General features: G+C 37.4%; 3 protein-coding genes across 4 annotated transcripts; 1 reads left to right on the top strand and 2 right to left on the bottom strand.

The window, feature by feature from the left end:
• Window positions 1–125: 125 nt before the first annotated feature.
• On the top strand, window positions 126–2,909 carry LOC108727967 (uronyl 2-sulfotransferase). The gene is made up of 5 exons (XM_018456295.1): window positions 126–633; window positions 1,455–1,655; window positions 1,810–1,970; window positions 2,089–2,163; window positions 2,641–2,909. Exons 1-5 carry the CDS (start codon window positions 454–456, stop codon window positions 2,837–2,839), a joined length of 816 nt encoding a protein of 271 aa, XP_018311797.1. The 5' UTR covers window positions 126–453; the 3' UTR covers window positions 2,840–2,909.
• Window positions 2,910–3,878: 969 nt separating this feature from the next.
• On the bottom strand, window positions 3,879–20,707 carry LOC108727966 (obg-like ATPase 1). 2 transcript variants are annotated; one of them, XM_018456293.1, is made up of 11 exons: window positions 20,592–20,707; window positions 17,413–17,594; window positions 11,907–11,967; window positions 10,058–10,185; window positions 8,225–8,400; window positions 6,864–6,941; window positions 6,358–6,455; window positions 6,146–6,286; window positions 4,707–4,803; window positions 4,317–4,439; window positions 3,879–4,229 (listed from the first exon to the last, which is right to left on the bottom strand). In XM_018456293.1, the coding sequence occupies exons 2-11, from the start codon at window positions 17,591–17,593 to the stop codon at window positions 4,119–4,121; spliced, it is 1,194 nt and encodes a 397-aa protein (XP_018311795.1). In that variant the 5' UTR covers window position 17,594; window positions 20,592–20,707; the 3' UTR covers window positions 3,879–4,118. The 2 variants fall into 2 exon arrangements, with proteins under 2 accessions (XP_018311795.1, XP_018311796.1); XM_018456294.1 differs by lacking the exon at window positions 20,592–20,707 and adding an exon at window positions 20,392–20,562.
• On the bottom strand, window positions 12,566–16,673 carry LOC108727964 (adenylate kinase 9-like). The gene has a single exon (XM_018456289.1). The coding sequence runs from the start codon at window positions 16,671–16,673 to the stop codon at window positions 12,654–12,656; it is 4,020 nt and encodes a 1,339-aa protein (XP_018311791.1). The 3' UTR covers window positions 12,566–12,653.
• Window positions 20,708–21,010: the final 303 nt, after the last annotated feature.

Below are 21,010 nucleotides of genomic sequence, written 5' to 3'. Positions count from 1 at the left end.
AATTAAATCGCGAAATCATCGATACACTTTGTTGTGCCATAAAATACGTATTTTATAATTCGAGATATTTTTATATTTAGACTAAATCAGTGTACAACGACTTTAATATCCAGAGTGCGCACTATTGCGTCCAACTGAATTCGCTGTAAGTTCCGGGTTCGGTTGAAGTTGCCATTAAAGATTAGTCATACAGAATGATATGCAAACGCGATCACCCGTTGCAGTATGCATTGGAAAGTGAAATGTTGCGTTTCACCCAGTCAACCGATCGGTGGGGGTCGTAGGCTGTGGCGAAGATGTAGGGATCATACAGTTTATGGTGCCTGACCCACTAACATTCTCCTCAGTTACTCAGTGACGGCCTCGATAATCCATAGAATATCTCTCGGTAAAAGAATCTACGAAATTACGTCAGTATTATACACATATTTGACAATTTAATAATAAAAAAAGATGCGTCGAAATCGCGGTCTCCTGTTATCGCTTTCGACGTGTCTGACGATAGTTTTCGTCGTTCTGAACACGCGGTCGTCCACAGAATTACTCGGGTCCGCGATTACCACTGAAAAACGCAGTGTGTCGAGGAAACCGGAAGCGTCACGTACCGATGATCGATGGATCACTCGTAGTCAGGTGAAGACTAATACATACATCATGCTTATCATACCTAAATAAGACTCCAAGTCAATTTAGTCAATTATAATTAAATATATCAACCTAGCGTCGACAAATTTTGCATTTCCTAGAATATCTCTTGCTTGAATCTTGACTCGGGTTTAATTGTATATTCTCCAAGTGTGTATATCAAATTGAAGCACGTGCTGCGGAACGTATCATCGTTTAATTTTGTATTTAATTAGTGAGCGGCAGATGCAGTTTCAAAGTAATACACCGAGATAACTGCTTCTGCTTGCGCAATGGAGAATAATGCATTCCTCGAGCATGAGATGTGCACGATGGAGCAAAAGCACGTGTTTCATACTATTACAAAATCGTATAGCAATCATACTGGACATATTCAGCGATTTACGTGCAATTGATTCCGCGCGATTTAACGCCTCTGTTTTTTTTTTATTGAAAAATGGTTTTGACCTGGAAATAATTTCCTGGAGTAATTTTTACATCTCAGCAGCGAGAAAATGAAGTTTACAATCATTTTCTTTACTGATCGAAAATCACATTTTATTTTATTTCTTTCTACTCTTCAAAGAAAATATTGAATAAATTTAAATAATGATCTTAAATACTATAATAAACTGTAATATATTATGAAAACAATATATTATGTAATTAATAATTACTTTTAATTGAGGTGTAAAAAAACATCCCAGGTAAATTTATGCGAAAAACTTATAGGTAATTCTTGGGTTAAAAATATAAGATATTAGTGCATCCATTTATCACGAAACGTAACTATAACGTGATTATTTACGATTGTTATAACTGTCAACCAGACGCACCGATATATTACTCCGTCTCTCGCCGAATTGGGCGAATTGCCATACAAGCATAAGCACATTCTCATGTTGACACGCATACCCGGTGCGGGTGGCGAGTTGATGGTGCTGATCCTGCAGAGGTTACAAGGATACAACGCTTTCAAACACATACGTCTGCCGCCGGGCGACAACGGGCTCTTGTCAAGTTTACAGCAGGTTCGAGAAAAAATTCTCCCTGATTTTTACTCAAGATTCGATTAATTGATTTTACAAATAATTTAATAATTTTTATTTATATTTCACAAAAGAGTTTTTTAGAGGTCGTAACTTAATTTATATCGCAAACCGTAAGATACTTTTGATTTAACAGGAGTTGTTAATAGAAGAGATTACGAGTATCATCAGACAAGAAGCTATTCCCTTAACTTTCGATGGGGATGTAAGGTTCCTAAATTTCTCAGAATTTGGACGGCAAGGGCCTACCTTTATATCTTTAGTGAGAGATCCCTTGGATCTACGAATTTGGCAAAAGTATATTTTTCTTCCTATTATTATGGGGTGAAGAAGGGAGAAAAGGGACAGAGGAAAGAAAATATTAGGAAGACGACGAAGTTCTACATTAAAATAATCATATTTTGATATGATTCAGGTATAAAAAAGGAGAGGAAAGGATGCATTATTATGCAGTTATACCTTATTTTTGTGGACAGGATCCACGTTGTATGCAAGTATTTTTATTGCTCTAATTTTCTTTACGTCACCCGAACGATCATCTGAAGAGTGATTTTTACATCCTAATTAAGAATTATCGTTATTAATTATGTACGTATGTACATTGTATATTGATTCTTCAATTTATTAATATATTATACTTTTGAGATTATCATGATAGATTTACTCACAGAATATTTTCTAAAAAAACGTACAAGAAATTTAAAAAATAGATATGGGTTCTCAATCTGTAAAGAAAATTATTGTGAGCTTTATTTTTTCGTTATTGGAGTGCAAAGATCATCCCAGGTGATTATTCTCAAATTAATTCAAATAAATCTCATTGCGTATAATTTCATGTAACACTTTATTACATATCGAGTAGGCATTTCTGTTACTTTAGCTGGACACCGAGTAAGAATATTTTTATGGAAAAAAAAAATGAAGTGGCTGCTATTGATTTTTATGCTACGTACGTGTTTTCCTCTAGGGAACAAAATAAAACGTGGGCAATGGAGCGAGCTAAAGCAAATGTTATTCGATGGTATCCTGTTGTTGGTATATTAGATTACATGGAGGAATCACTAAACGCATTTGCAGTTGAATTTCCCTATTTTTTTAAGGATGCTATCCGTGTCTATGATCATTTTCGTAAGTACTTTCGTATACAAACAAATATAAATAAATAAACGCTCGACGTTTGCAATGCAAAACAATTCAATTTAAACGACCAAATAACGAGCAATGTAAGGTGTTAAGTAACTGTATCGTTCAAATTGAATTATTTTCGTATAAATATTTATCGATCCATATATCTATATATTTTAATCTTATCGATTGAGCGTTCCGTCATTTTTTATACCCGTGTCTTATATGTTTCTGCTTATATACAGGACCAAAAGAGAAGCATCCGGCCATTTCTTCGGCAACTTCAAGGCTACGAATCAAAGACATAGCCTTGAGAAAAGTGCTTGCACAAGAGGTAGAATTTTATCAATGGTTGAAATCTCGACTTCTCAATAAAACATTCAATAACGGATGAAAATACTATCCGAAGAAGATAGATAAATCATCTACAATTAAATAAATCTTAAATAACAATTGCGATAAATTTTCCGCGTTAACAGAAAATTAAAACAGAAAAAAAATTAAAAGAGTCTCTTATGATTTCGTAATTATTATACCAAAGAAACAAATGTGAACTTTTCGTGCCATCTAGAGGTTGACTCTGTAATCACATATACCATCCTACGTACAGGATAAATCGTTGGCGACAAGTTTTACGTGTGCGATCTTTTATCGATTGTAGCGCATCTTGTCAGAATAATTATTTATAATGTTACTATAACTAACAGTAGAGCACATTCGCAAATGACGAAGCCGCTACAATCCTTTTACATCAATGTAGTTTAATATTTGTAGAATAAATACAGAAGAGTACAAAGAAATGCTTTACGTACACGTCGACCCCTTTCTTTTCATTCTTTTGTCCTTTCTCTGTCCGCACATTTTCACAAAGATAAAAAGTGAAAAATAATATAGATAGAATGCGATCTACAATCAGCTAATTATGTACACGAAAATAAACATGAAAATGCTACCTCTTTCTTTTGTGTAGATCATATTATTCTTTATAAAAACATTACATGGATATATTCCAATCGTTCTCTACACACAATTTTAAACAAGAAGAATATTGGATTATTCCAATACATGATGCGAACGCGATTTTGCAAACGCATCATGAGCATGATTAATTTTTATAGATTTTACAGAATCAAAATATAAAAATAATTATCATTATCGCGACATCACATTAACGTGTATAGATCCTTATCGTGAATGAAAAAGTTAGGGAGGATGGGGAAGCGAGTTGGATTGATTAACGCGAGGACGTTGCATGCAACAGAATAACATAATCATGTTGATGTACAGATAGACCAACATCAACATGAGAAACGCGTGCCATCACTTCTTCTTCGCGTCTTTTAACCCAGCGCCTGCGTTGAATTTGAAGAAAATAATATCGCCATCCTCGACTACATAATTACGTCCTTGCTGTCTGTACTTTCCGGCAGCCTAACGACAAAATAAAACGTATGTAATAAGTAGAAAATGTGTGTCACATACCGTCTAATATCAAAATTATAATTGTAATTCAAATACTTTTACTGCTGCTTCCGAGCCCTCGTTCTTGAAATCTTCGAATTTCATCACTTCCGCCATGATAAATCCTTTTTCGAAATCTGTATGTATTTTCCCCGCAGCTTGAGGCGCTTTTGTGCCTTTCTGTAAAACAAAGAAAAAACACATTTCCATATTGTAACATTAATATCCATTAATAAACAGTAAATTAATAAAAATAAAATTTTTGCTAATTACATTAGTATAATAAAAGGATAAGAGATATACAAAAAATATATAATACATATTTTTCTAATTATCATTAATGTTATTTAATATATAATTTTTCGTTTTTCCATTAATATAATTATGAAATTTTCTAAATGTAAATTAATTTTTATTTAATTTTATTGCTATGAATTCTATATTTACCTGAATTGTCCACGCCTTGACTTCATCGTGACCGGATGTGAAAAAATATTGCAGCTGTAACGCCTTGTATCCTTGTACAATGATTTTATCGAGTGCACTATACAGAGAAAAGAAACAATAGATAAGAATACAATAAATAAATGTGTTTCTTTATTGAGACCAAGATAGGTGTCTGTTATATACCGAACACGACGAAGTGTAAGTTTCTCACTTTCCGCGAATCTCGAAAAAAATGAGGCGCGTCCGCGATCAAAGCGGGAAGTGTCCAAGTTGTAGAATAAAATTGTCTCGGGCCAAATATCGTCTAATAACGGGTTAGCGCAAGTGGAGCCGTCCAACGCGCGGTGAGCCTGATGAAAGTCTGAGAGTTCAAAGAATACACATAAAGCCGAACGACTTAATACCGCAATTTTATCATTCCGACTCCGGTCGGAGACCTATTTCCCAGCGCCCTTAGTTATCTGCGGTCTCGAAATAAAATCATGGTATCTTTCGTCCCTTCGTTTGTATTCTCCGATCATTAGACAAACTTGGGGAGTATCGTGGACTCTCTCCTACTTCCTCACCAGCCGTGAGAGAAAGTCCAGAAAACATTATATAATAAATGTCGCGGGAAATATCAAACGTTCCTCGCTCACCACTATTTCATTTAAATATTTTCCCAACATCCGCCTCTCTTTCTCGCTTATTAAAGTACTTTCTGGCGTATCGAATCGGATTTAATTCAATGTTGTTCAATGCCCTAATTGAGTCTCCGGCTCATAATTACATCTGTACCGTACAGCTCGATTAAAATTCATTCTGACAAGTAAAAAAAAAAAGGAGAAATCGTGATGCAAGTCTGTATACCACGTACAACGCACGTACCGCCCTGGGGTACGAATGACCCGCTAACCAATCGAATTGCCGAACCACCGCCGATTACTTCTCGCTCCACCCACCCTCCTCGATTATACCAGCGTGCCCACGAGAGCAGGAGGGGTTTTTATGCAATTTTGCAAGAATTTGAATAGCCGTTCGTAAAAACATAATGCGCCGCGACCGTGCCGGGTACGGTTTTTATTAGCTGTTCCACGTGGTGAGAGTGGGACAGGGGTCTAGACGCCGACGATGCCCACCATCATTATTACCGTTAGAGAATAACTCGGTGCATAGCTAAATGTGGGAACTCCCCAAACTCGGTCGAAGGAGATGCGTCCGCAACGCGATTTTACGAACGTCCGACCTTCTTTTCCCTGCAATCTTGCGGCGCTTCGTCGCCAATCGGCAACGAGCGACGTATACGAGAACCACACTACTGAATTTCTCTAAGTTTTAAAGGCGGTGGTAAACGACGTGGAGCCGTACCCCCTTATTTGCGAGCGCGACACAGCAACATTTAGAGGGTAAAAGTAATAATAATCGTTATAACGGACCGGAGGAGGCCGAGAGATACCAACCTGGTGACTTTGTGTTCCTTGAAGTATTTTGCGCACTCCGCCTCGTCCATATCGAAAATCTTGTTTTCGAAAACGCCGCTGAAAGGAATTAACACCGCGCCCGGATCGTTCTTGTCGACCCATTTTTTTATCTTGATTAACCTGTTACAAAGAATAGCAAGAGATATAATGAACTGGGAAGTACTAGTTCAATCATCTATTATATCGCATACCATTTGTTCTTCTTGCGTATGTAATCCTTTTCCGACAGGTTTACCAAATAGATGATCGGCTTCGACGTAAGAAACAGATACTTGTTCAATACCTCGATCTAAAAATTCATGAAGTGTAATTTAAAATCAAAGTGGAAAATTCTTTTAACCTTTCAGTGCTACTCTTGGTATGATATATCCGGTTTTGTTTTTCCTAGATAATTTTTTTCGAAATTTTTGTTTACTTTAGTGCTTTATTGAACTCTTTTTATTAATAAAAATATATATAATTGTTTGATGTCGTTGTATTCCTTAATGCGTGACACTTTGATTGACAAAAAATTTGTTGCAATATGTGCATTTTTATATACATTTTTATAAAAATTATAAGCACACACGCAAAGTTGGACTGAATTAATATGCCATACACAGCGTGTTACACCCGTGATAAAATATAATGGGGCATTGAAGGGTTAATAATTCACGATAAAATGTATTATACACAAATGTAAAATGTTTAAACTTACATCATTGGCACTCCAATCGGCGAACCTGATGTGTTTTTTCTCGTCCGTCAGGACGCCCTTTACTTTCAGAAGCGTATCCTACAACATATGGATTGAAAAATTCCACTTAATCCCGAAATTCACTCCTGTTGCGTAACGGCCTTATTTCTCGACAATCAAATGTAACGATTTCGACATTCATCGATCTCGCCAGACATTCAGATGCACGAACGTGGGCCATCGAGTAGGATAATTTCGCGATCGAATCGTGATTAGAGGATCGTGCTGGACTAGTCGAGCACGGGGTCCCATTAGCTTTGCCGAGAGAAAGAGAAAGAGAGAGAGAGAAAGGACGAAAAGGTAGCTTCGAATTCTCGAAAACTTTTGCCAAATTGCAAAGTCGAGAACGAGGGGGAGATCGGTAATTGCCGTGGGTCAATCCGCGGAAGGAGGGTAAATCCGACGATCGACTCGTTCCAGGAAGCCTCGTTTCGCCCGCGTTCTCTTAATTTCCTCAGTAATTTCGTAGTTGGCCTGACAAAAGGGGCTGCAACTGTACTCGCTAGACGTTCTTGCGCCACGTATGAACATCAAGTGAGGGGAAAAACGCAAGAAAATTCCTAAGACTCAGTTGGACGTTATCACCGTTGAATGATAATTTTTGAAACGTTTCCGTTTTTCTACGAAAATTATCACGACAGTTTAACATAATGTATATATATATATGCCACTGCGTACGTAGCGAAAATATATAAGTTACATTGTACGTTATAGTAATGAATGCCGATAAAATCTAATCTAGAAGATATTCTTTGTTTTCCGTTTTTTTGCTTTTTATCATTTTTTAATCTCTTGCCTTTTTACCTCTTATTCTGTTTCTTCATTTCCCCTATCGCCTGAGATAAAAGTTGACAAATTTCAGACGAACAAAAAACATGTGATAAGAAACACGATTGTCGATAAAACAGTCACAAAAAGGAAAAAAGACAAAAGGTAAAAGACGAAAAACAGGAAGCAAAGAGCACTGTAAGAGCATTATAAATTAGATTTAACTCCGCAAACAAATAAAGATAATGATTGCGTCTCGGGCTGCGTTCAGCAAAAAAAGTAGCTTTGCACATGCACACAACTGTTATAAAATTATTTAATAAATTGGTTTACACATTTAGATCCAATGAGGAACTAAAGGCAAGCTCAATCATATTAAAGAATTTTACAATAATTGCAAAATTGTTTTTTTTTTTTTTGTTGAACGCGGCCATTTTTAGCAGACAGAATTTCCGTAGAACTTGCTATGCTCTTTCGAAAATATATTTCCACATGGACAAAGACATGTATCTCCATTTAAAGAATCTATTCTACTGAAATGGTCAAATACTTACGTATTCAGGTTTCAGTTTCTTATCATTACCGCGTATCACAAGCTTCTCGAGCTTCTCGAGGTGGATGTTTAAGAATTCCACGTCCTTCAGTCGTAACTCTTCGCTAATGATATCAAGGTCTCTTACGGGGTTGACGTCTCCCTCCACGTGGGTGACATCGTCGTCCTCGAATGCACCTAATAAAGCACAAGTAAACAGATCTCTTGCGCCAAGTCAGGAAACGTAATCTCGAAACTAGGGCTGCACGATGCTCGTACTTAAGTAACGCCTCAACGCAAGGCTCGCATGTCGACTGTTTAAACGAGGCACCACCACCGCCAACGCCACTGCCACGCGAAGATTGCCAGGTTGGTTTAATTGAAAAAATTACCACCTGTCAGCGGCCTAGCAAGGCGTATTAACCGGAAGAACTACCTCGAAATGTTATTTTCAGTACGAATATAATATATACCTAACGATCATTCCCTCAAAGGAATTAGCACTCATTTAACGAATTACTACGTGTTATACATTATCGCGATATAAAGTACATAGATTACGATCTTGTGGCTTTCGTAGATATGAGAAATACCACGTGCCGTTAGTTTTGTTAACAATTATGTGTCTTCGTAAACATCGTGATAAATTCATTTTTCCACTTGGTAATATTTACATTCTGCGGAGAAATATTATAAAGACTACAATAAGTTTTTGTTATGTACTGAAATTGATGTTATAACGGAAAATATGATATTTTTATTCAAGGATATATGTTTTATATTTTACAAGAGATTTATACAAATATCATAAAAATATCGTAATATACAATTTCAAGCAATTAAATTCCATCAAAGAGAAAAAGAAATTTTACAAGATGAGAGTTTACAGTGATTTTATATAAGCTGTTTTATCATGCAGTAAAAGTTACAATACCAACGTAGTATTTTTAGATAAAAAATTAATTAATTGTGTTATTATATCTTTAAATTTTTATACATATAACACGATTTAAAATATCTACATAATTTCTCGCAATGTGCATTGTAATTTTATTAATGTGATTGATGAAATGCATATACAATTGATTGTCAATCATTATAGTAATAAAACTAATAATTACTTTGTCATATATTTTAGTTTAACAATATACTCAAAAGAAAATATAATTTATACTACAATATTTTCTCTACATATTTTGATTATGATAAATATAAAAAAATTATACGTTACTCAGATAGATGTTTGCTAATCAATTAAGTTCTTCAGTTTCAAATCGAGTTTCTTTAAAAATTTTAAATTTAAAAATAGTTAATTAAAGTTTACATTAAATATGCGTTAGTAATCGAAAATGCGTTCTATAAAAAAAATTGAGATCTTTTAAAATTATATATCTTGTTACGATAATTTCTTGTTAGTTACGTGTGAAGTAGACAAGGACACATCCGCAACAATAGGTGCAAGTTAATCGATCTGGATTATCGCGAGGGACAATAATGTAATGTGTTTCCAGGAAGATAGTTAAACCATAAACATGTGTTTGTAATGCCAACAAGGTACACATGTGTGTCGTAAAAATAAGTTTGTAATCGCGATTGCACGATCAACAGACGCAAAGTAAATATCGCTCGAGATCAATCTCTCGATCTCATCGACAAAAATTTCCTTCTTTCGGCGTAATCGCTATTGTCGCGATTCCGCATTTGATAAAGTTCTGTGAAAGTATCTTCCCAGCGATTTATTTATTTATTGCGTCACGTCAATGCGAAACGATTAAAATGTTATTAATAACGGAAACAAATCAAGTTAGACAAAAGTAGTAACGAACGGCGACATTTTCAATGGTAGTATACTTACGACAGAGATGAAAAATGCCATCGCAAGCTCCAATGTGCGAGAGAAAACTGTTTCCTAAGCCTTGTCCCTCGGAGGCGCCTTTCACCAATCCAGCAATATCCATTACGTGCAAGAAGGCCGGAACTTTACTGGAAATCCGAATTTCTAATTACTATTATCAGATAAGAATAAATGTCGAACGGCATAAAGATGCATCCTTTTAATCATAGTTATAATCGTAGTTATGAGCTATAAATTCGTCAAAGTCTAATTCTATATCTAGCAATGAATAACTGTAATTTCAGTTTAATTTACTCTTTATTGTGTCATTATATTTCAAAACTTTAATATATCTATAACACGGTTTTAAATATTTGTACAACTTTTTGCAATGTGCATCATAACTTATTTGTTAATTAAAAAAAACGTGGTCTTGAAATACCCCCCCCCCCCCTCTACACACACACACCCATATACACACATATGTAGTAGATTATATCTATTCCGACTTATGTCCATTTCTATCAATGTAGATTAATCTTAATTTAACTTATTTTTTATCTTTTTCTAATTCTTAGAATTAGAAATTCTAATTCTCAGAATTAGAAATTCTAATTCTTAAAATTAGAAGTTTTAAGAATTAGAAAAAAATAAAAACTAAGTTAAATCAAAATCGAAGTTAATCTATATTGATAGAAACGGACATAAATCGGAATAGGTGTAATCTACTATACGGGATAGTATTTCGAGAACGCGCTTGTCGCGTACGCTGATTTCAACGGAGGTCATTGATGATCGCGAATTAAAGGTCGAAGGCATTTACCGCGTGATGCACGCGCGCAGAATGGAAATAGGGGAGGGACGACAGTGACAACGAGGTGTATTTAAATGCTAATGCCAACGGGCTCATTAAACAATTAGCCTTTGAAGGGAGGCGTCGGTGAAAGTGGACGAACTGACGAACGGAGAGACGGAGAGGAGAGGGATGGTGTATTAGCCGGCTTTCATCACGGATCGTCGAATCATCCGACACGTGCCGACAGTCGGGGTTGTCCGATACATAGACGACGATAATAGGGTGGACTAGAGGGTACCGATGAATCGGCCGCTCTTTGATCCGATGCTGTTTCGCATTTTTAATGCTTCGATTCCTATCGAATCTGGCGCAAGACAAGCACGTTTCACATTTAGGCATCAGCGTATGAAACTGAGCGAAGAGAAAGTTTTGTCCAAAAGAAACATCATATTATTGAAGTACAGCCAGGAACTTTCGTAAACTTCGTCTGCACCTTCAGCAATAAATTTATAATTAAAGAAATTTTATTTTTAATATTTTAATAAAGTAAACCGAACTTCGAAATGAATTTATTTAAAATATAAATAAATTTATATAAAATATTTATATAAAATATTCCATAAAAATTCAAATTGTCTATATTTTTATATTAATAAGGTCTTTATGTTAATGGCCTTACGATCTCTAATGTGATTGGCCAATTCGCTTACATTTTACTGCTCAAGTTTTTTTTTTGTGTGCCATGGCATTGTAAGTCTGTATCCGGCTTTAAGATTGCTACGTCACGTGCTGAGGCGAATAAAGAAACGTAACGTCGGCGAACGAGGACGTTTCGCGTTTCGTAGACGAATTTAGACCAATCTGCATTGCAGATCGCCCCTCGCTCCCTTCCAACTCCCTCGTCTTTCTCCAGGAATAAAAGTGAACAAGTATGGAAATGTCCCCCGTTATTCCGACTCGTTTCCTTTCACGAGGGTGCATCTTTACGCGACACTATATGCTTCCATTCTGTTGTACACATTTACCCTACGTTACGTTCAATGTACTTTAGGAACATTTCTTGCTGTTTCTTACCTAGCCGGTTTAAAATATTCGCAGAGGTAGTCGTATCTCGCGTCAGGCACCGGAACGCGACGTGCTGGAAAAAAATAATCGGATAGCTTGAATTCTTGACGATGTAAAAATAATTAACCCTGCGAAGCTGACGGACCTATTGGACTCACTCAATAATAAATCTTTTTGTTAAAAATGGCAAACAATTCAATTTTCATTATGTTTATTGAGAGAAAAAAATGGTTATCATATTACTATAATTTATATATAACTAATAATTTATAGTAATTTTTTTTAGACACATATATTTATAGTTGTGTTTAATCACGTAAATATAATCGATTGTACTATTAAATAATTAAATATACACTGTTTCAAAATCTGTAATTTTCTTAACATATTTTTTAGTTATTATTATACTAATGCTCGAGAATTAAAAAATCCAGATCACCGTTAATATTCACTGTTAAATCTATAGTGTCAAATTATACAAAGTGGCGACTCACGTTAAGTTAAATTTGACACTATGGATTTAACAGTGTTCTAAATCAATCTATTAATATTAACTACGATCAGTAAATATTTGTTGGTACTGATAATATTATAGATTATGTCAGTATTACAGATCCAGTGTCAATAACTGTTATAGAGTTTGGAGAAACTCCGTCAGCTCCGGAGAGTTAATAATGTTTCAAAGAACATACAGATACTCATGACTTATTGTTAGATAAACGTGTCCATGCAATGTATAAGGAATATTTAACAGGATTATTTTGGTACAGATAAATAGGGATTAATCTTTTTCATGGTGTTAGTAACGATCTCTATAATTTTGTTTCGTCCATCGATTCGCTTGCACGCGGTCTTGTAAATATCCATCTCGGTAAAGTTTTCGGTCACGTTGTATGTCTTCAAGTAAACGCCGATGTAAACCGCGGCGCTAACAGCCGCCGACAAGCCGAATATCTTCGGACGACAAGCGCCGACCAGAGTTACAGCTTTGACCAACATTTTCGCCACCGTTTGCTCCAGGAAAGCCACGTCCGACAAACGTTGCTCTTCGATCGATGGAAGTTCGCGAGGAAACGCAATATCCATTTCAGAGTATTTACTGTGCTGCGCGAGAAACTTTTCGCGACATTCTTCGCTGCAGAAGAGATATACTTTATCCTTAAGGATGGCACCTAAATCGACTCTGCCTGGTGTTAGCTTGCGATTCGGCAGGTTGTCGACATAAGTTACTAGACACAACCCGCCGACCTGGAGACGTTGCGCCCAACAAGCGTGGTCCACGTCGACTATCTCCTGCAATATCCGAGGTCGTTCATCGACAAGAGACGCAGTAATAGGTGAAAGGTAATGCAGTGGATCTTTAACGAAAGCGTCTATATGTTGCGAACAAATCCAATAAAAATATTCCCTAAATTGGACTATTCCTTGACTGGTTACCAATTGACCAGAAGTCTTCAAGATGTTTTCGCAAAACAAGCAAATGGGACAGTACGATTCGTATCGACTCTGAAGCGATCGAAACTCGTACGGCGATACGCACATGTGCTTCAAACTGTGAACCTTATCCAAGTTTGCCTCATAAAAGTAAAGCATGATATCAGCAAATCGTGAGCATACCGCGTGATCTACGCGAGTCCACACATGCCACTTACTTTTAGTAGCATCCAATTCGATTACGTTCTGCCAGAACCTTTTTAGCCAGTCTCGAAAACTCGCTTGGCCCGTTTGCCAATCCTCGTAACGTCGCGATAGAAAACTGGCGGAAAAATTCAATGGACTTCTGGTGTCATCATTATCCCAAGACAGGCATTCGAGGCAGAACTCTAAATCCGCTTTGAAATCAAGCACAATCATTGGCTGTATTCCTAAAACAACTAGTTGCTCGATTTCTTTACGATTTGAAGGACAATCATCCAGGATGTAACCTTGAGTTACAGCGCGTGATCCTATAGATAACATTTCGATGGCACGTGCTACAGATTCGATCGAAGCAACCTGACCAGCTCGAAGTTGATCTTCGATTATACGCGCCGACTCAGTCCAAGGATAGTATTTCAATATGTGGCGTAACGCCTTGCCGCGAGTAATTACCTTCAAACCATATGTTTTCGAGAAACGATTCGCCAACGTTGTTTTTCCGCATTTTGGCGGTCCGATGATGGAAATTCGAAGCGGAAGAAGCGGTGGATGGATATCTTGCACAAGATACTTCGACGGATTATTTAGAAATGTCGAGAGCGCTTTTTCGCCCGCAAGGAAATAAATATATGGACGGTACACAACTGGAAAAATCTGCCCATGAGCTTTCATTGGCAGAAACATTTGAATTGGTATCGTATTGGTGTAAAGTTGCACGGGACACCACCGACCGAAGGAACTGAGGAAATAGTAACCGCAGTCGAGAAGTCGTTCGGCTGTGGCAAGATCGATGTATGTGAGATTTTTTTTTTCCTTTTTTTCAGCATCTTTATCAGCCAAATTTGCTTCGTTTTCAACTGCTGTTTCGTCCAATATTTCATTCTCTTTACTTTTTTTTTCGACGTTCGTAGCGATAGTTGCAAAATCGAAACGATATTTAATATGGTTTATCACGTATTCCATTATATCTTCGATATTCGCGAGGTTGCACTTTATCTTATTTCCTTTAAATTCAGAAATTTGTTCCTCGAATTTCGTCCACTCCGATTCGAATCGCGTTAAATGTTCAAGATATTCCCATTCCGCATCTTCATGTAATACTATTTGTTCTTCACGATCTACCTCCGTATCATCTATAGAACCATCAAAATGAGAAAAAGTGCGAAATTTATTCGATAAGTAGGTATACGGTTCTTCTTCAAATAAAACGATAACGTCCTCGAAAATGATGTTAGCTTCGTTAACAATTTTTCGCCAGACTTCGATATCCATGCACATTCCATCGATAACATATCCGCCATCTCTTCGAAGCTCCTCTTCTAACTTTTCATCAGGTATTCGCTTGATGTTCTGTATAATAACATCAGCCTTTTCATCAACCGATATGTCGATAGACTTCAGCGAAATTTGTTCTACATTAGAATCGTTCTTATAATACTCTTGAAACGAATACTTTTCGCGTTGTTTAACTAATTCTTTTACAATCTGATCAACATTTATCACGACTCCGTTGAAAACCTCCGCCAATCTTATGCTAAGTTCCGATTTACCAGCGTATTTTGGCCCAAACACCGCTATCTTGCAGGTTGGCCGCGGATTCGGTGGCAATAAAAAAGTTCTCGGATTTTCGATGAACAAATTTGAAGCTTCTTGAGAAGAGAGAAAAAAGATCATGTCCAAGAATCGCACCGCGTGTTTCGGGAGTCCCTTAACGGTTCGTCCTTGTGCTAACTCGACAGGGCAGTAAAACTTCCATGCGGAAAGTCTCCAGGGGAATCCGAGAGATACAACTTCTCTTAGTCTTAAAATCTCGAAAGCCTCTTCAGCAGATTCTTTTGCAAGCTCATTGCTCAAGTTCATTTCTGGAGATGTTCCAAGAAAACGTGTGTCATTCTGTTCGATCATTCCTTTTGGAAGAATCGATGGTAGTAATGCCAAAGTACGTAAACGTGTTTTGAGGATGTGAAGTATTCGTCGCACGGAGCTACGGCCATCCACGCGAACTACATGCTGGGGATTATGCGCGAGAATCCATTTATCGATTACTGGCAACGCCAAATGTTCGTAAAGATCACACTGTGTCTTAATATTGCGTGTCATGTCAGATATTAGTTTCACCAATCTTTGATCATTATCCATGGCTAGTCGTTTGTTTGCAATTTGAAAGAAATCAAACGAGGTGTCTGATTCGTCGTGTTCGGATTCGGATAGTTGCATCACAAATTTATTTTCGTCAAAAATATCGCCTGTCATGCGCTGCCGCGCGCATTTACTAGCAACGTCTTGCTTCGGACACACAAGATAAATAATTATCAGAGGTTTTCTTGGCCATATGGTAAATATTTCGTCAATCTGTCGAGGGATTTCTCGTTCGTAATCAAATTGCACCTTACAACCTAAACCATCGAATGTGAAGCGATCTTTATGTATCTCGTGCGATTCAATCATCGTATTTTCGCAAAATTCTGGGTAAGTGTCATCTATATTCAAAACAGGACTGGAACATGATGGATAATTAAAGTTTACATCGTTCGAAATAAACGGTAAACAGCCAATGACATAGCCTCTGTGTTTGACATCCCTCGTTCTGACTCTGCAGCGTATCAAGTTCATAATAATTTCCGGTCCTATAGATCTACCGAGCCGCAAAATTCTTTCCAAGTATTGGCCTTTGTCAGTACCAGCATCGATCTCTTGTCGAATTAGCGACGTGGGCGAAAGTAAAACGCAGTTCCAAGCATCGGCTATCGCCGATGCAATGTTGGCGTGATCTAATCCAGGTTTTCCAAAAATAACGAAACTCGGTGGATCGATTCTAAGATAATGATTTATAGCTTCGTCTTTTAAATAAAGATCCTGATTTGTAAAGAGTTCTTTGCGAGACACAGTTTGCGGTAAAAGCTTTTCCTTTTCAAAAAGCTTAGAAGCGGTGACAATCCTTTTCATCGGATGTACATCTTCAGCAAAAGCGTAATATAAATTAGCCTTTGGATATACAATTGAGGAGGGTACATGTGCAGAAACCTTTTGAGAATCTTCGATTAATTGTAGAAAGCTTCTTTTCGTCATAAACGATTCATCAATAAAAATTTTCTCAGCATGATTCTGCCTGGGTTTTTCTAAATGTCTGTCACACATTTTTGTATAATTAAAGTAACTTACATCAACGATTTTAATTTCAGTTCAATATTTTGTCACGTATTTGTATATGCAAGTAAGGTTAAACAAGCGAAGTCAAAATGATTTATACATGCGTTGTTTAAATTATCATTTTGCTTCATAAGATAAAGCGAGTTTTTAAATTCATCGATTGTATTGTGTATTTTTAAATTCATGAAATCGCATTATGTGCATATGCAGATTCAAATTGCATTTACACATAATGCGATTAATCCATCGATAAAAAAACTCGCCTAAAGTATAATTTAAAATGGAGAGTTCAGTTGATTATAATTATTAACCTTAATCGGTATTTGCAATTCCAGTAGATCCGCACGTTTTCTTCAATATACATTGTGAAAAATTGTTTAGGATAAGTGTTTTTCACAATTTTACATAAGTTACAATTATATAATCCTATTTCTCAAATTTTCCTTTGAAAATGAAAAAAAAAAATCGTTCGATTACGTTAACTTTAAGCAAAGATACGTTAATTTAAAGTACACTATAGACCTGCAAATACCAACAAAGAAAATTTCGGACCAAATATCAATTAATAAGGATAAATAAGATGAAAAAATAGTTATCAATAGACAACTTAATTACACTTTAGCAATACAATAATGTTGTAGAAACAGGAAAGAAGGACAGAGGATATTCGAGGCTTAAATTCTAATAATTTCGCTTAAAGTTCACACAAGTATATCAAGATACTTATTTTCATTAGGATCGATGGTGCAGAAGGGGAAATTCTCGGCCGCTGCTTGGCTCTTGGTGAGAACATTGAAGAAAGTCGACTTTCCTACATTTGGAATCCCGACTATGCCCATTTTTAAATTAGTACCAACGCGACCGATAAGTGGCTTTCGCTCGGGTTCCTCGGGCTTCTTCGGAGCCATGCTGGACATACAAAACGTTAATTAATATGCTATCGGTACCCAAATTTTACCGTCGATGTTCTCTGTAAAATTTTGTGGAACGAGTGCCGCGTGCGAGACATGGTACGGAGCATAATTGGTTAACAGCCGACAAGACAGCAACTTGATCTGTCGCGTCGTAGACGTACGATGCCTGAGGGTGCGCGTCATCGATACTCGCATCCCCCGAAATACTTAAGCGCGGCTGCGATATTTCGTGCGTGCGTGCGTGCGTGCGCCGCCCGGAGCGCAACTCACAACTCGCAACTCGCAAGCAAGGTACGGAATCCGTTCCCCGGCATCGTTCTCTCGGAGCGCTCGCGGTGACTAATTATATTAATGCGGACGGCACATCGCGAGCGATTGCTGTATTTACCGCGAGATTGAGGCTCCCCCGTCCCGCCCGCGACGACGGTATACATCGTATAGGAGCGGGCCGCCGCGCTGTATCAAAGACCGAGGGAGGGCTGCGCGGGAGGAGGAATATGGCCGGGCGAGCGGGGGACCTGGGATTACTGGGCACCAAAGCCGCGAATCACCGGCATCACGCCGAGAATCCGCAACCGCGCCCGAGGCCGCCAATCCGCCACCGTCTTCGCGGTTCCTGTTCCTCCTCTCCCCACGCTTCGCCATCTTCCTCTCTTTCCACCCCTAGCAGTCTGCCTCTCCTCCCTTTTGGCCGCACTCGCGCGTTTCAACGCGAAACCACGGCGCCTCTCGTCGTTTTTCATCGCGGTCCCGGGGAAATTTGCAAATTACGATAATGGAGGAGCATCTCTCGAAGAAGCGTTCCGCCCGCGATGCTACTCGAGAGCCCAAGAAGAGCCCAGAGCTGCCTCTGCCTTGGCGCCGCGGCGTGACCGCCCCTCCCCTTTTACGACGTCGTCTCGCTTTTGCGGATCGCTAGACGCACGGTTAATGGGCGATCCCGGAGACGCGCCCGCGCCCGCACCACGCCGCCTCTGATCGAGATTGAACCTCTGGCCTCGAGGCCGCTGTTAATCGTGAAAAATCCGCAAAATGCTTTTACCGAGAAAAGACTCTCCTCAAAGAGCTCACATTGATAATGATATGCGAGAAATCATTATCGAGTATCTTAGTGCAAGGAGCTACAACCCTATATTCCCCCATAAGCGCACAATATCCTTACCTAGTTATATAAATATTATTCACCTTTTTTAGTATTCATATAATTTCTAAGAATATTGTGTTTCATAGGGAAATTGTGCTGATATCGAATTGATACTCTAGAAAAATAATAATATTCATCATTTCTAAGTAAAGCTGTTGTTAATATTTTTACATAAAAGGATAAAATATAATATTGCAAAAATTATTAAAATTGTATCACTTTCGTATGTCTATTACACATGAAAAAAATTGCTTTAAAGTTTGTGTATTTTGTATATATGTATAGTCGCCAGTCGCGAAAAAAAATTAACACAATTTATATATATACCATGGTACATATAAACCACTAAAAATAAATTTTTATTAAATATTTTTCAATTTAGATATAAGAAATTTCAAACGATTTATAGGCTCAGAAAATAGATATTTTTATTCAGTTAACAAATTTTTTTAAAAAAGAAAATAAATTCTAGCACTTAGCAATTAACATTTTCAATCATATTTCTTATAGTTTGAGTTTATTAACTCAATTAATGAACATAATTCTTTAGGTTAATAAATATTTATTTTTCGTTAATATTATCATTAAAATTCAAATCATCCGGATATCATACTTAATAAGTAATCGAACAACTCGCTAATAATTATCCGTAAATATCCGAGTATTAATTAATCCGCACGTTTACGGCTCTTGAAACTTTCAAACGATCAACGTTTTAACACCGCCGTATCGTATCGAGTAGAGTTCCTGTAATAAGAGTTAAGACAATAGAATAATTATTTTTAATTATTTGTATAAAGCCTTGTGTCCACGTCGTCCACAATTCTAAAAATCTGAGATCTCAAACAGAAAAATTAACAAATCATCACATGGCCAATGCGATTATTTTTCGTCTGATATCTCGGACTAATTTCTAGCATTGTGAACACACAAGGTTTAATAATTAATAATGAATGCATAGGATGCTTTCCAAATATGTGTCGACGATTGCAATTGGAATACAACTTGTGTCGCCGCGTGCACGAAAATGTCTAGTGATTTTAAATTGGAAAGTATTCGTGGAGTACCTGATTTTATTGGAACCATGTTTTTTAAATTTAATTCATGCATACTTAAACAAGTAAGTAATCATACTAAACAATTAATGTTTTCAAAATTTTGATTTTTCCAACATATACATTATTATGTATATTATATCTCGGATGATGTCGAAAAAAAAAATTAAATAACTTTAACGGATAATATCTTTAAATTTGATGTAGTACATTGGCTGCGTTCGGAAATGTCGCTCGGATGCCTCCGATGCCTCGGATTCATCATTTGTCCTTGTTTAACATTAAATACGCAGAGTCTGAAGAACTCAATATTATATACATACACTAACATTTATTAGTTTTATATGTTAATTTGACTAACTATATATATATATATAGCGATTTGTCTTACCTCTTATTACAAATAATTCTAGCATCGAGTTAAATGCGCGCCTCGCCGCTACGTAGCAGCGCCGTTACACAGTGCTGCTGCGTGACGGCCGGTAAGAGAAACGATTGTCCGCATCGCACTGCAAAACTTAACCTTACCGCTACCGGAACGATCGCACGTCGACAGAACGTTATATCCTCGCAAATGAATTTTTACGACTTACAAGCGTTACGTCCATATTCTTCGCGTAGTATCGAAGCACCGCTGCGACATGCCCGACAGCATGTAACTCAGTACACCTGGCAATGTCTGCGATCTCTATCGCATATGCGTTTCCATCGGGTCGTGCCCATGAATCAAAAACTCCGCGCCCGGCACTCGTTCCACAGGCAGCGTGCATCGCGTGGGTCTTTCGAAAGATACCTCGTACGTCCGTTATGCGTTCGCAATACCAATATCGCTGCACGATGCGTCGAATACGAGAGAGCGGCACGGCACGTAGACGTAGACGACGTCACGGATTCGACCGGCCCCGCGGGTTACAGAGTTTCCACTTATCCGCGCAGCAAAATACCAATTACCATGCCGCGCGCTCGCTCCGCCGATGATGCAGTTTCAAGAGAGAATCCCAACTTCCGTCTTTGCCATGCACGCTCATCTTTTCTCTTTACGAACGCAACGATTCTTGTGTCCTAATAACGTCCTTTAAGCGCAAAAAAGAATAGGTAATTAATCATAATATTGTTGAGTTACAATGAAATCTAAATACGCCAATCGAAACTTTAATTCTAGAGATTAGAAAAATTATAATGATCGATCGAGTTTTTTCGAAACAAATATTC

This window comes from Mycetomoellerius zeteki, unplaced genomic scaffold (assembly GCF_001594055.1).
Source record: "Mycetomoellerius zeteki isolate Tzet28-1 unplaced genomic scaffold, Tzet1.0 scaffold565, whole genome shotgun sequence".
In the NCBI taxonomy this organism is placed as follows: Eukaryota; Metazoa; Arthropoda; class Insecta; order Hymenoptera; family Formicidae; genus Mycetomoellerius; species Mycetomoellerius zeteki.
The sequence above is the reverse complement of the archived record's forward strand: the minus strand, read 5'-3'. Positions and strand labels throughout refer to the sequence as shown.

Bases quoted from the DNA above. Each gene is read 5' to 3' on its own strand.
- LOC108727966 (XM_018456293.1), bottom strand. From the start codon at position 17,593: ATGGCTCCGAAGAAGCCCGAGGAACCCGAGCGAAAGCCACTTATCGGT. The intron at 6,942-8,224 runs GTAAGTATTTGA...CATATGTTGTAG, and splicing joins AGAAACTGAAACCTGAATAC to GATACGCTTCTGAAAGTAAA. The intron at 4,230-4,316 runs GTATTTGAATTA...TTTTGTCGTTAG, and splicing joins GCTCGGAAGCAGCAGTAAAA to GCTGCCGGAAAGTACAGACA.
- LOC108727964 (XM_018456289.1), bottom strand. From the start codon at position 16,673: ATGTGTGACAGACATTTAGAAAAACCCAGGCAGAATCATGCTGAGAAA.
- LOC108727967 (XM_018456295.1), top strand. From the start codon at position 454: ATGCGTCGAAATCGCGGTCTCCTGTTATCGCTTTCGACGTGTCTGACG. The intron at 1,656-1,809 runs GTTCGAGAAAAA...TTGATTTAACAG, and splicing joins TCTTGTCAAGTTTACAGCAG to GAGTTGTTAATAGAAGAGAT. The intron at 2,164-2,640 runs GCAAGTATTTTT...GTTTTCCTCTAG, and splicing joins GGACAGGATCCACGTTGTAT to GGAACAAAATAAAACGTGGG.